Below are 14,500 nucleotides of genomic sequence, written 5' to 3' on the forward strand. Positions count from 1 at the left end.
CATCATTTTTCCACCAGTTGCTCATTTTGCCCCACCCTATTATCAACTTTTTAAATTATATTATTTTAACAAAATAATTATACGAATATTTTGGAAATGTTACAAATACATTTCATTGACCCAGGAAATATCAAGAAACTTGATAGATACCCACTAAATTCTTATTTCGATTCCTAAACCTTATTTTAGATCAGCTGATTCTTATAATATTTCCCCAGTACATGACCACTTCACGCATTTTGACTATTTTTTCAAAACAAACGGCTTTTTTGACAAATGTTTTGTCATCAATTCATTGGATTTGAGATAACTAAGCTACAATCGAGCAATTTGTTTTGAAAATTTGGAAATTTGCAGTGAAAATACAGGGTGCTCATTATGCCCCACCTGCTCATTATGCCCCGCCTACCCCTACGTTCGAAAAATGCATGGAATTCATTGAGTGGTCATAGTATCACATATAGTCCCAAACGATTACTACAACATCGGATAAGCGTAAACGTAGAGAGCAACATACTATGTTGGTGGAATGCTAAGGTAAGTTTTCAGTGGCATATGTACCTATTTAAAAAGAGGAATTGAAAAACGAATTCTTGTGAAATTCCGAAAGGAATCACTGGAAGAATTCCGAAAGAGTCTTCCCTGGGTGTATCCCTGGTGGAATTGTTGTATGAATTCCTGACGGAATCTCTGAGTGAACTCTTGAAGAAACCGCTGAAGGAATTTCCGAAGGAATCCCTGGAATATTTTAGGCATCTTTCTGGAGAAATTTCATGAAAAAATTCTGAAAAAAACACTACCCAAATTTCGGAAGGAAATTCTTGGGGGAATTCCTGAAGGAATCATAGGACAAGTCCTCAACAGTCGTTGAAAGAAAACCTCGAGGCATTTTCGGAGAAATTTCTCAAGGATTTCCTTGACAATGTTTTGAAAAAATCCCTCTATGAATTTTTAAAAGGTTACCCTAAAAAATCCGTTGAAAACTCAGAGTAACCTCTTGAGGAGTTCCTGAAGAAATCCATGAATAGCTGCTTGATGGATTTCTTGAAAAACAAAAATCTCAGTTTATATTCCTGAGAGAACTGCAGGACAAATTTCTGAAGGAACTCCTTAGCTCCTGCTAGTATTCCTGTAGAATTATTTGAAAGAATTCAAAGACTAAAATATTAACGCGCACTGAAACGGCAAAAATTAGCAATAGCCAATATCTCACAGATATAATATTAAAAACTATCAAGGTCTTTGATAACAGAGAGATGTTCCTTCTTTTTATCATCTGCACAAAAAACTATTGAAAACTATCCATAGGATTGCCAGTTATTCAACAAAAACCACCCATCAAAGTGTTAGGCGATTTTGATCAAGTTTATTGCTAATTTTGAATTTTGAATTGAGCGATAATATAGCTGCCGAATTCAAATACAAATTGTTGGAGACTTCCTCCAAAAATCCTTGAAGTACTTCAAACAAAATCTGCAAGCATTCCTGGAGAAATTCCCAGGTGAATTCCTGGAGAATAGCTGCAAAAAATCTTGGAGGAATCTCTGGTTGGAAAAACCTGGAAAAATTATAGAAAAATCCCTAGATGAATCCCAGGAGGAATCGCGAATTTCTTAAATTTCTGAAAGAACCCCTGAATTTTCTTTTGAAAAATTCCAGAGAGGAATTTAAGGTAAATGTCAGGGTGAATATCATTCGGCATTTTTCAAAGGTAGTCCGTGACATATAGGTACCTCTTGGATTGGAATTTCATCGCAGATTGATATAGGAATTCCTCCAGAAATTACTCAAGGAACATATCGATGAAGTACTAGATTAAAAGTAGTGAGCTGGATTTTTGTATTTGCAAGGCTCAAACAGAGTATTATGATTTCTTGCCTGATTTGATACCATTTGAGAAAAACTTTGAACCACTGTGTTGTTCTATTTTCTGTTTCATGCCTCTTCAACAACACAGTAACTCAAACCACTGCGTTGTTTGTAACCCACGTTGTTTACACCAATTTATTACAGAAACGAATAACGTATCATCTCACTGTACAAATATGAAGCTCATTATTTTCAATCTAGTACTTCACCGATTGTTTCCTATTTTAATTGCTGTGGTCAATCACGGAATAGCGACTAAGAATTGTGTGGCCATCTATGCTTATACTCATGCAGTGCTGTCAAATGTGTAGGCAGCATTCCTGGATTAATTACTGGAGGAATTCTTGCAGAAGCCCCTTACGGAATCCTTGGATGAAATCCTGGAGAAAGGCTTTGAGGAATTTCTGGAGAAATCCTTGGAGGCATTTCAGGAAGAATATTTTAAGTAATACATGGGCATTTTTGGAGCAATGTCTCAAGGAATGCCTGGAGGAAGTCGTGGAAGAATGTCTGGATCAATCCCTGGAGGAATATGTGGGAAATGCCTGAAAGAATCTCTGTAGCAATTCCTGGAGGAATCTGTAGAACAATTCCCAGTGAAATCGTTAAAGCAATTCTTGGAGGAACCACTGGATCATTTATTGGAGGAAGAGAAATTTCTTGAAGAATCCTTGGAGAAATTCCTGGAGGAATCCCTGGAAGAGTTCCTGGAGAAATCCCTGTGGGAAACCCAAGAAGAATTCCTGAACAAAAGCCAGTAGGTGTTCCTGAAGAAATCCCAGGAGAAAGACTAAGAAATTGCAGAAGGATTTCTTGAAGAAATCGTAAAAGAAATTCTCGAAAAAATCCTGAAGAAATTTCAAGAAGAAGTTTGTGGAGGAACTCCTGGAGGAATGCTTGTAGAAGCTCCTAAGGAAACTCCTGAAGTCTTTGACGTTTCGTGGTCTTCTTGTTTACGGTTCGGACTGTTGGTTGGGTTGGTTTCTGAGTAAATTTGATTTATGAGATTCAGGGGATGATGTTTCGCTTTTGGTCTGGGCAAACTTTCAATGGTTTTGTGGAAATTATTGTGGGATCCAGGAAAGATTGCGAGGAGAAATTCTACAGAATCGAGGTGATTGTATGTTGTGTGATTGAATTCAAAATGTGGATTAGCGTGCTTTGAGAAGTGTGCTAATTTATGAGTTGCTGGTGGGGTTCCGCCAGGCATTCTTTCTGTGATTCTTCCAGAATATGCTATCTCGGTTCCTGTAGCAATTTCTTCCAGGATATCTAAAGGAGCTCTTTATGAGATTCTTCGCGAGGTTTGCTTAGGATTCCTGTAGAAGTTCTCTCTGGGATGCTTCCGATCCTACCAGAATTGCTCCAGCAGGAACTCCGATTTTTTCCAAGAATTCCTTCCGAGATACCCCAATGAATTCTTCTTAGGATTCCTCCTTCTGGAAGGCATTCCCAAAAAATAGTAGACGGAATTCCATAAAGAATTCTAGGAGAATTTCTGAGAGAGCTCTTGGAACAATCCCAGAAGAAATCTAAGAACGTTTTGATTAACTGCACGAAAACACAGAAAGGAATCCTGAACAAACCCTAGGAAACAGCTCAGAAGGCTATCCCTGGAGGAGACTTATAATGAATCTTGGAATTAGTTTCTTTCAGGAGTTGTGAAAAAATGTTTTTAAATTTCTAAAGGAATTCCTTCTGGTACATAAAGTTCTTTCTGAAATTTCTCCAGAAACTTCTTATCATATTTCTCCAGAGATTCCTTCTACGATTTGTCTAAGAATTAATTCCGGGATGCCTCCAGGATATTTTTCTTGTAATTATTTTCGAGGTTCCTGCAGGAACTTCCTCCAGGAGTTCCTTCTGTAGAAGTTTCTTCAAGGATTCCATTAGACGTTCTTTCAGATTTTTTTCAAGGAGTTCCATCTAGGATGCTTCAAAGAGTTTCTTCCAAGATTCCTCCTGAGGGCTCTATTTTCAGAGTTTTCTCCATGAGCTCTTTCTGGTGATTTCTCCAGATGTTCCTTTATGGTTTCCTCTCGTAGTTCCTTCTAGCAGTGAAGAGAATTGTCAGACAAAAGAGGCACAAAACAAGCAACAAAGAAGGTGCTTCGATTAGTCTTTATCCCTACTGGTAACAGATAATGACATGATCTCGATTTTTTTGTTGCAGACAAAACAGAAGCTGAATATGTTGCGTACTTTTCAACTCGTGAATAATCAATTATTACTAATTCAAAGTCGAAATTGCTTGATGCTAGATCTTCAACAGAGTTGCAGTGTTTACCGACTCGAAGTTACCGTTCAAAAACCGCAATACAAGGCTTACAAGCTCGTGGTGTACGATGTTTATCCCATTATTTTCAAGTTGGGACAAACTTATGTCGCATTGGGTGGATTGTCGCAACAAATACAGGTTGCGACATTGTCGTTATTGTTGCGCGATGGTTGAATTTTGATTCACTGGTATTGAGCGTAGACTTTTGCTAGACCTACCAGCCCCACCCCCCACCCCTCACCAAAAGTCTACGTGGTTTATGAACGGCCCCAAACATAAAGGTTATATAAAAGGCCATGCCACAACGACAAAAAAGGTACCGTAAAACGGAGTAACTTTGATAGTTTTTCAGCAAATTTTCTTAATGTTTTTCCATGCAACAGTAGGGTAAATCGCCAATTATTGCACACCTTAAAAACTCGCCAATTGTTGCACACTCCATGTTTTTCTTATGGGATGTGCAACATTTGGCGAGTTTTTAAGCTGTGCAACAATTGGCGATTTCCCCGAGTTTTATATTTTTAGAACAAGTACTGGGGTATCAGTTGTCAATTGCAATTAAAAGATCCGATAGTTTTAAATTTATTGGGTGACTTTTAATTTTTCATATGCGCGAGAATCACATTTTCATTTTGGGGTAACTTTGATAGTACTCTAAAACACATAAAATCCTAAAAAATCATAACAGCTTGAAATTTTAGTACATGATGAAAGGATCCTTATGGAATATATTGGATAGAATTTTTATAGTAAAATATGGATTTTTTACAAAATTCTGCATTTAATAATGAGTCAGTTGAGTACTGATTGAAAAACACAGTGAGTTTAGCTATCAAAAATCATTATCATTGTAAAAATATAATGTTAATGGTACATGACATATGATTAAATGCTATTCATGGTGAATTATTATTTTTTAATTGTTTCTGAATGTTTTAAAAATAAATTTTAAGCTCAACAAAATTAACTACATGAAATTATAAGGGCATTGCATACTTTTAGGCGTTTATTAGTGTATGGAGATTTATGTCCCAATTTTCAAAATGTATTCCAGTTTGTAACTGGACAAGGTGACGGACTCTCATGTCTACTCTTCAACATCGCGCTGGAAGGTGTGATGCGACGAGCCGGGCTCAACAGCCGGGGAACGATTTTCACAAAATCCGGTCAATTTGTGTGCTTTGCGGACGACATGGACATTATCGCTAGAACATTTGGAACGGTGGCAGAACTGTACACCCGCCTGAAACGCGAAGCAGCAAAGGTCGGACTGGTGATGAATGCCTCAAAAACAAAGTACATGCTGGTAGGCGGAACCGAACACGACCGGATCCGTCTGGGTAGTAATGTTACGATAGACGGGGATACTTTCGAGGTGGTGGAGGAATTCGTCTACCTCGGATCCTTACTGACGGCTGACAACAACGTGAGCCGTGAAATTCGGAGGCGCATCATCAGCGGAAGTCGGGCCTACTACGGGCTCCAGAAAAAACTGCGGTCGAAAAAGATTCACCCATGTACCAAATGCACCACGTACAAAACGTTAATAAGACCGGTAATCCTCTACGGGCACGAGACATGGACCATGCTCGAGGAGGACCTACAAGCACTCGGAGTTTTCGAGCGACGCGTGCTAAGAACGATCTTCGGCGGTGTGCAGGAGAACGGTGTGTGGCGGAGCTCGCTGCACTTTACGGCGAACCCAGCATCCAGAAGGTGGCCAAAGCCGGAAGGATACGGTGGGCAGGGCATGTTGCAAGAATGCCGGACAACAATCCTGCAAAGCTGGTGTTTGCAACGGATCCGGTTGGCACAAGAAGGCGTGGAGCGCAGAGAGCACGATGGGTGATTAAGCATTTCCCCCATTGCCTAATTTAGGAATATTTGATTTGGTTTCGGTAAGTTTGAGGGGTCTCCAGTTAGCCAAGTAGTTAAGGCTATGGCCAATCCAAAGACGGCGAGTTCGATTCCCGTTCCGATCGGCAAAATTTTCTCGACTCCCTGGGCATAGTGTATCATTGTACTTGCCTCACAATATACAAATTCATGCAATGGCAGGCAAAGAAAGCCCTTCATTTAATAACTGTGGAAGTGCTCAAAGAAGTGCTCTAAGTTGAAGCGAGGCAGGCCAAGTCCCAGTCGGGACGTAGAGCCATAAAGAAGAAGAAGAAGAAGTTTGAGAATTTGAGTTGGTTCTGATTAGTTGTATGACGTTTGGGATGTTGAGTGCGACTTCGTTTCTTAAGAAGTAGGTTGACCTGCCCTGCGCGGGAGGTTTCATTACCGGGTAATCCTTCTACTTGGAAGGTTTGCTAAGCGTAACGGGACGGAACGTTACAAGTTAATACAATAACGTCTATTTTTTTTTTAATTTCTTTCGTTTTAAATTTTTGTGAAGTTTTATGATGTATTCTCGAAGTTTTGAATTTATGAAAGAAAAAAATCTTCGAAATCAAACTGGAAGAGTTTTTGGGAAAATGCCTTTTAGGTGAAACATTCGCATACATTCTTAGTGAAACTTCTGGTTAAACACACGAAGACTTTCTTCTAGAAGTTATATTTTCTATTTGATTAAAAATTAAAATCCTTCTGTGAAGTGCAGTGAGTTGTCAGAAGGATCTGGAGTAACAGTAGTATAATTTGTGATAGGATTTCCAAATAATTGATTTGCCCCTACTGAAATTTTAGAAAAAAAATACACTTTCTCAAAAACTAATCTTTAAGGAATTCCTGGAGAAATTCCTGACATCTAGAAACGCCATCAGAAACGAAAACTCTGAGAATTTCTTATTGCAATCGCTGATGAAATAATCGAATACTTTACGAATACCAGGCAGAATCTGATTTTTGTGATCTCATACATTTCTCTTGGAATTTACGATTTCAGCCTTAGATACTTGATGATGATAAACCTGGGCTTGTTAGGGGAATATCTGTAAATAAAAAGAAAATCGGGTTAAGTACGGTTCCTTTGAATTCCACTAAGAATTTGCATCCTTTGACAGATACGTATTTCGACCTCAACTGTAAGGTCGTCTTCAGTGTCTTGTACTTGACTCGACTCAAGTCGAGTCAAGTACAAGACACTGAAGACGACCTTACAGTTGAGGTCGAAATACGTATCTGTCAAAGGATGCAAATTCTTAGTGGAATTCAAAGGAACCGTACTTAACCCGATTTTCTTTTTATTTCTTAGATACTTGCCTGACTTGCTGAAGTAATAATTTACTCTGCCATAAAGTTCGCTACTGGTTCATGAATGATTTCCATTGAAATTTCTGAAGAACAACCATCTACAATTCTTCTCGGATTTCACCAGAAGTTATCAGAGATTTCGCAAGAAATTGTTTCCAAAATTCTGTCACGAGTAGCTTTTTTTAGATATTTCACCAGAAGGCCATCTGTACAACAAATCCCATAATCGTAGTGTTATCTGCAGGAGTTCCAACCTTTCATTATCCTCTTTATTTTTGTTTCCACAAATAACTTTATAAATTCTACTAGTTAGTGTTAGTCAACTATGAATTTAGCGATTCTTTTCTGAAGATGTCGTAACTTTTGTGATGAAATTCGTCTGTTTTCTTTATCATAGTATACGAGACAAACAGATCAAACAATCACTTGACTGAACAAAATATTTAGTAAATTATTTCGATACCTATTTTCAGGTTCGTGTGAATACTATATTAAATTCTTCTAAATTTTCTTGAGAAGCTTACATTTAATTTCCAATGAAAACAATTACATTTTAAAATAGGGAAAATTTTCAAATATATACCAGGAAACCGAGAAAAACTCGGGAATTTTATTTGCCGTATTGAGTGTCAAGAAGGGAAATAGGAAAAGTCGCCCTAGAATAGGACACAAATGCATAAGCGAACCTAGGGTTGGATTTCACGGTGGGGAGAAGGGGGTGTGGCTTTCTAATTTCTATTTCAATAGTAAAGATATATACCATAGCATCCCCAAGTAACAGTGAATGCTGAACAGTGAGAGTATTAGCTGAACAATAGCTGGTTAATGGTGTCAATGGCTGAACACAATGACAGCTGAATATTGGTCTGAAAAAGGGCTTGTTCAACCTCTTTAATCAGCAATACATAGATGGCTGAATATCAAGTTGAATGGAATATTTTTCATCTGGGTAACCAGCTTTAAAACATACACCAACATGTAGAATTAATCATCTGTTGTTCAACCTTTAATCAAACAATTTCTGACAGCTGACCAAAGCATGGTGAAGTCCACATTGCTTCTTCAGCCTCAATACATACTTAGTTCAACTTATGCTCTTGACTATTCAGACACAAGAAGTAATGCTCTTATTTTCAAGGGTATGTATATAATTGTGTGTGGTGTAGGTGCTAAGGTGAGTGACTATAAATCAGGAGGTCCGAGTTCAATTCCCAGTTTTCCCACAGATTAATTTATTCATTCCTAAACAACTCTTCTGGAAATAGAGGAAGTTAATGGTAAGAATAGGCTTACGAAAGTGTTTTTATTATATTTTTACCCAATTAATAAATTTAATTTATTACTGATTAAGCGCATATTAAGCCTTAAGTAAGCCTTCAAATGAGCCTCAAATCAGCTGAAGGTTCAATAATTTCACCAAAATTAGATGTTTACGAGCTGAATAAACGATTGTACCTACCTCTTGTGCTCAGCTTTTGTTCAAATGAAGACTGAATTAAAATAGTTGGAAAAAAAGTTTGTACAGCATGATATTGTTACCTGGGTCATCTGCAAGCTGTCTGAGCGTACATAGTTCTTCTTAACTGTTGTAATTATCTTTGACATAAAAATTATCCATGTAGCTGATTGTAGTTTCAGGTATTTGAGAATTATGCTTGTGTTCTTTCCGGACTAAGGTGACATTGGGTATTATCAGCAGGTTTGTTCTCTTCGTCATGGAGGGTTTTTGTCAACCAAATTGCCTGAAACTTGGCCATATCATTCAGCTTAGTTGGGAAGGGTTTGAGGCCATCTCTGAGTTCAATAGGGTTCGAAAAACCCCCCAAGACGAAGAGAACAAAACGGCCGAGAATAGGTAATTTCCCCTATATATTTTACAAAAAATATTTAAAATTCACTTGTTCAATAAGAAAACTGAATCAAATATCCCCTCAATCTTAAAGAAAACTGAAGCCAATCACTCCTTCTCCCGCAAACTCCAGTTGAATATCTGATAAAAGTAGAGCCTGAAGTACACAGGGTCAAATATTTGGCAAGGAAAGAACTCAAGAAACAACATCAGCTTGACCCTTGACACTAATGAAATTTCGATCGAGTCAAACAAGATGTTTGAGCATTGGTTTCTTTTTGGACACATATTTGACCCTGTGTACTAACAGCTTAACGCCAGACAATCGTTTGTTCTTTTACCATAGGTAAATATCGAAATAATTCAAAAAGCAGACACGATTTTCCTAGAACTTATCAAACATAAGTCATAAACCTGTTTTTATTGCCTGATCACCTACATGACGATGAATGAATATCATTCTTCGCACTTGTGTTGCTCATTCACATACTACGTGGAGTTTTTTAGGGAAAAGAGGTGTAGCAAAAATGTAGGCCTATTAAATTATTCAAAGGAGTATGGGTAGAACTGAGGTATTCAAAAATTTATTAACGTAGTTTACAACGCCTCCCGACGAGTAGGCATTTATCTGAGCAAACAATTCCTGATGTATTGCAAGAAGATTACGTCATTCTGTTTTTCCTTCATTATCTCCATATCTATAGTTGTTATCCACTTCATCCGCCGCGACGGGATGGTGCTTCGCACAACCCAATATTCGTTTAAAATAGACAAATACGCCATTCCACACACGCACATTGAACAATTTATTGATCCTAACGGGCTGCCTTTACAAGCCTGCTGAGGTGTTGCGTACCTATCTGCTATATGTGAGCGAGTTAATGACAATATTGTTCACAACGCTGCTGGTTGGCACGTTAGCTGGGAATTCTGACGTCACCCACTGACCTACTACTTCCCGCGAAGAGAAAGAGAGTCATTTGAACAAATATCACACCCCTTTGGAAAAAAGTCATCTTAAAGGAACTATTTGGTGATCGAGTAACAGCAGTGATATACCCCAGCATTCTTATCATGGCAAGGTAACCAGTCAAACGACTTCCAGTTTTTTTCGGCTGGTATTTCCTACTACCTACAGTCGTATTCGCAGACGCGGAGATCGCCTCGCATCGAACGAGTTTCGCGCGATCACCACGAGCACGACTCGTTCCTTTCGCTCGTCTCATACCTACTTCCAAGCCTACTTCGCTAAAACAAAATTCACGAACATTTTCGGCGACTTACCTTGAGATCGTACTTGGTATAGTTGTAGTTATACAACGGCGAGTGGCTCCTGCTGGTGCTGCTGCGCCCATCCACTTCGCTGCTGATCTTGCCGCCGTTTTCGCCAATATCTTTGTCACTGCCGCACAAGTCAGCAAGGTTAAGATCAGTGGTGCAGCACGACGAGCTATTATCGGCGGCGATCACCACGGTCGTAGTAGCACCTTTATCAGCCGGCGAGGCACCCATCATCTTTTCGTCCTTCAGCGAACCCGTATCGTCCGGTTCGGGCGTAAGCGATTGCATTCGCGGTAAATCTTCGTACTCCAACGACGCCATCTCTTCAGCTCATTGATTGGGTTCTTAATGTGACGTCACTCGATTTGGTTTATTTTTATCTACCGTACGGTTGTTCCCTTCTTATCACTGGCACTGGGATCCCCGTTTCACTTAGATCCGCTTCAACACTCTTCTCACTGAAAACAAACCGCAGCAGCTTCAAAAAGCTTAACCTGTGAATGGAGAAAATACCGGGATCCGGGAGAAAAAGAGAGAATCGTTACGTTACGCGTGAGAGAAAGTTTGAATCGCGAGTTCTTTGGATTCCCCGTGTGTGTGAGCGAGTTCTCTTCTGTTATCAGCAGTCTTCCAATATTCTTCGTCCCAACAGGGCTCGTGCCACTGATAAAAGTCAGTCACTTGCTTATGCCAATCAACCTCCCGAAGCGAACCAATAACAATCAGTGGGTTTCATCACTCGAATCACGCGGCGATGTGTGCGATGCAGAAAAAAAAAAGTATTGAAACCGTACTGAGCGGAATTCCGGACTACTTGGACATCTAACATTACGTTATAATCAGTTCGAATTGAAAACTAAAACAAAAACAACAAATATATAAGAAATAACGATATATTATCCCTGATGAAGACATAAATTTCGAGTCGAAACGTCGGACAAATAGTTAAAATCAATCCTTCTTGTCATGATTCATGAGCGGAGGGCCCAGACACTGTCCACAACTCCATTCAGTACGGTTCGGATTGATAAGCGGAGACGTGTTCCTTTCTGATGCGCAAGGGAAGGAAGCATGTAGCGTGTGGACGCGGAGGTGGAGCTTTTTGGATGAACGACGGCGACGACGACGACCACGATGATGATGGTATGTTTTCGTTGTGGTCACCTTTGCGCTGTCGACCGACTAAATAATACGCAAAACAAACAGAAATTTTCGCTCCGACGACTACTAGCAGTGAACTACAGCAGAGCGCGGTGAGATTCGCATGATCGTGTGGTTTAGAGTAAGATGCGATCACTTAGCAGGCTTTGCAATGTGTTCTGCCCGCAATGCTGGAATTATATGAAAGATGTTCAATTCTTTTCTCGTGAAGCCAATACCTATTCTGAAATGTTGTATTTTTGTTTGATGCTACCGAATATTTTATGCACCCCAAACTGAGAACGTCAGAATGTTTCATTAGTCACATTTCCCAGAATACAGGCTTGTCCGAATATTGGGATGGTCCTACAAAATATCATTACAATTTTTGCAAGGATTCGTAAAATGACTAAGCTAAGTATAGTGAACTTTTGTGGAGCGAACCTGATTGGATGGTTAGAACACGTCAAAATGTGTCTCCATTTGATATTTTAGGTGAGCAGAGTGCAGCAGTTGCAATAGTAGGTTGTTTTTAAGTATGAATAGCTGAAAATCAGTAAGCAAAATGTGGATAAATTTTCGACTGTTTGACTGCCCCTTTGCTGCTCATGCTGTCGAAGTGATTTTCAAAACCCACCAAAGAACTAGATAATGATCAACTATCAGGCAGTAATGGAAAAGGTTTCATCTTAAACCATATTGCGAGTAAAAAAAAATCCTGCACATCGAAACATTATGTTTCCGAAAGTCAGCTGAGTGTGATTTTACTCGTACCGCGCTACTCTCCAGTTGTTCACGGATATGATTGTTTTTGCTCATGCGTTTGTTTTATATTGCTTCTGAACAATGTCGGGGAAGTTGGAAAGTTGGTATGAAGTTGAAGTGTTTGTAGTGTGGTAAAGGTAACTGCAATGTATATTGTGCATATCAGTATATCGCGATGTATTTAATCTTACGTAAGACGCGTAGTGGTGTTTCAGCTCTTTTTCGTAATTCAACAGTTAATGGCAGTCTTAGTTTCGTGACCATGTTTAGTAATGTAAAATCAACAAAACAGGTAGTTTTAAAATAAGATTTCGTAAAAAAAGTCCACAGCGTGTCCGGATGACCGCACCCTTACTTTTGTAAGAAATTCTGTCTCATGGCGACAGTAAAAACAGTCCAAAGCGTGTCCGGATGACCGCACCCTTACTTTTGTAAGAAATTCTGTCTCATGGCGACAGTAAAAACAGTCCACAGCGTGTCCGGATGACCGCACCCTTACTTTTGTAAGAAATTCTGTCTCATGGCGACAGTAAAAACAGTCCGAAGCGTGTCCGGATGACAGCACCCTTACTTTTGTAAGAAATTCTGTCTCATGGCAACAGTAAAAACAGTCCGAAGCGTGTCCAGATGACCGCACCTTACTTTTGTAAGAAATTCTGTCTCATGGCGACAGTAAAAACAGTCCGAAGCGTGTCCGGATGACCGCACCCTTACTTTTGTAAGAAATTCTGTCTCATGGCGACAGTAAAAACAGTCCACAGCGTGTCCGGATGACCGCACCCTTACTTTTGTAAGAAATTCTGTCTCATGGCGACAGTAAAAACAGTCCGAAGCGTGTCCGGATGACAGCACCCTTACTTTTGTAAGAAAATTCTGTCTCATGGCGACAGTAAAAACAGTCCGAAGCGTGTCCAGATGACCGCACCTTACTTTTGTAAGAAATTCTGTCTCATGGCGACAGTAAAAACAGTCCGAAGCGTGTCCGGATGACCGCACCTTACTTTTGTAAGAAATTCTGTCTCATGGCGACAGTAAAAACAGTCCGAAGCGTGTCCGGATGACCGCACCCTTACTTTTGTAAGAAATTCTGTCTCATGGCGACAGTAAAAACAGTCCACAGCGTGTCCGGATGACCGCACCTTACTTTTGTAAGAAATTCTGTCTCATGGCGACAGTAAAAACAGTCCGAAGCGTGTCCAGATGACCGCACCTTACTTTTGTAAGAAATTCTGTCTCATGGCGACAGTAAAAACAGTCCGAAGCGTGTCCGGATGACCGCACCCTTACTTTTGTAAGAAATTCTGTCTCATGGCCAAGGATGGGAAAAAATCATTAATTTATTGCGTATCCCTCACTCACATCCACGCACAATCTGATGCGAGTGTGCTTCTCCCCCAGCCAAGCAAAATCTTTCCACTTTCATTGCCCATTCTTTCCAATCGCCTAGCACCGAGCGACGCAAGCAACGACGGCCGAATGAATCGCTACCGAATCTGAGTGCCGAAGGCGAACGAACCAAGATTGAACGAATGTTTGCGTTCTGAGTCGGGTGCGAGAGCATTCATTTTGGAACGTTCATTTGGCGTTCAGTGGAAGCATTCAGTACTGGGAATTGAATCAGTGAGTGCGTTTTGATTCAATCAGCTGAATGCCACTCGGTAGTTGAGAGAACGAACGTTCTGGTCGTATACACCGATGCAAGCTGACTCATTTCGCACTCTATTTGTTTCTCTCCTGATTCGCTTCGGTGGCGTCGGTGGCGAGCCGTTCGTGTTGCGTTCGTTCCTAGTGCGCCGTGCTCTCACTCAGCATTGGGTTGTTGGCGTTCTTTTTGCTATTTTGCATCGCCGGCATTCGGGTGAGCGAATGAGTTTTCCCATGCTTGCTCATGGCCAGGGATGAGAAATGTACTGGATAAAACGATTACCGGCTGTACTTTTGAAATGTTTCCACACGAACATCACATGCCCAGCCAAACTCAAACTGTTCGAAAAATAAATGTCATAACATTTTTTTTTCAGCAGCCTTCTTCCTCGAAACGGTTTCCAAGCACGAGAGCGCCAGTCCTCGAGCACAACGACGACAAAATTTCTGTCTCTCCCGTTTTCGCATTTTTCTGCGTT

General features: G+C 40.0%; 1 protein-coding gene across 2 annotated transcripts in view; it reads right to left on the reverse strand.

The window, feature by feature from the left end:
* Positions 1 to 14,500, reverse strand: part of LOC109414602 (segmentation protein cap'n'collar) — a 279,838-nt gene that overhangs the window by 247,574 nt on the left and 17,764 nt on the right. For both annotated transcript variants that reach the window (XM_062847322.1, XM_062847323.1), the window contains exon 2: positions 10,476 to 10,966. In XM_062847322.1, coding sequence (XP_062703306.1) covers positions 10,476 to 10,793 — 318 coding nt within the window. In that variant the 5' untranslated portion in view covers positions 10,794 to 10,966. The remainder of the gene's footprint in view (positions 1 to 10,475; positions 10,967 to 14,500) is intronic.

The sequence above is a fragment of the Aedes albopictus genome, chromosome 1 (genome assembly GCF_035046485.1).
Source record: "Aedes albopictus strain Foshan chromosome 1, AalbF5, whole genome shotgun sequence".
NCBI lineage: Eukaryota > Metazoa > Arthropoda > Insecta > Diptera > Culicidae > Aedes > Aedes albopictus.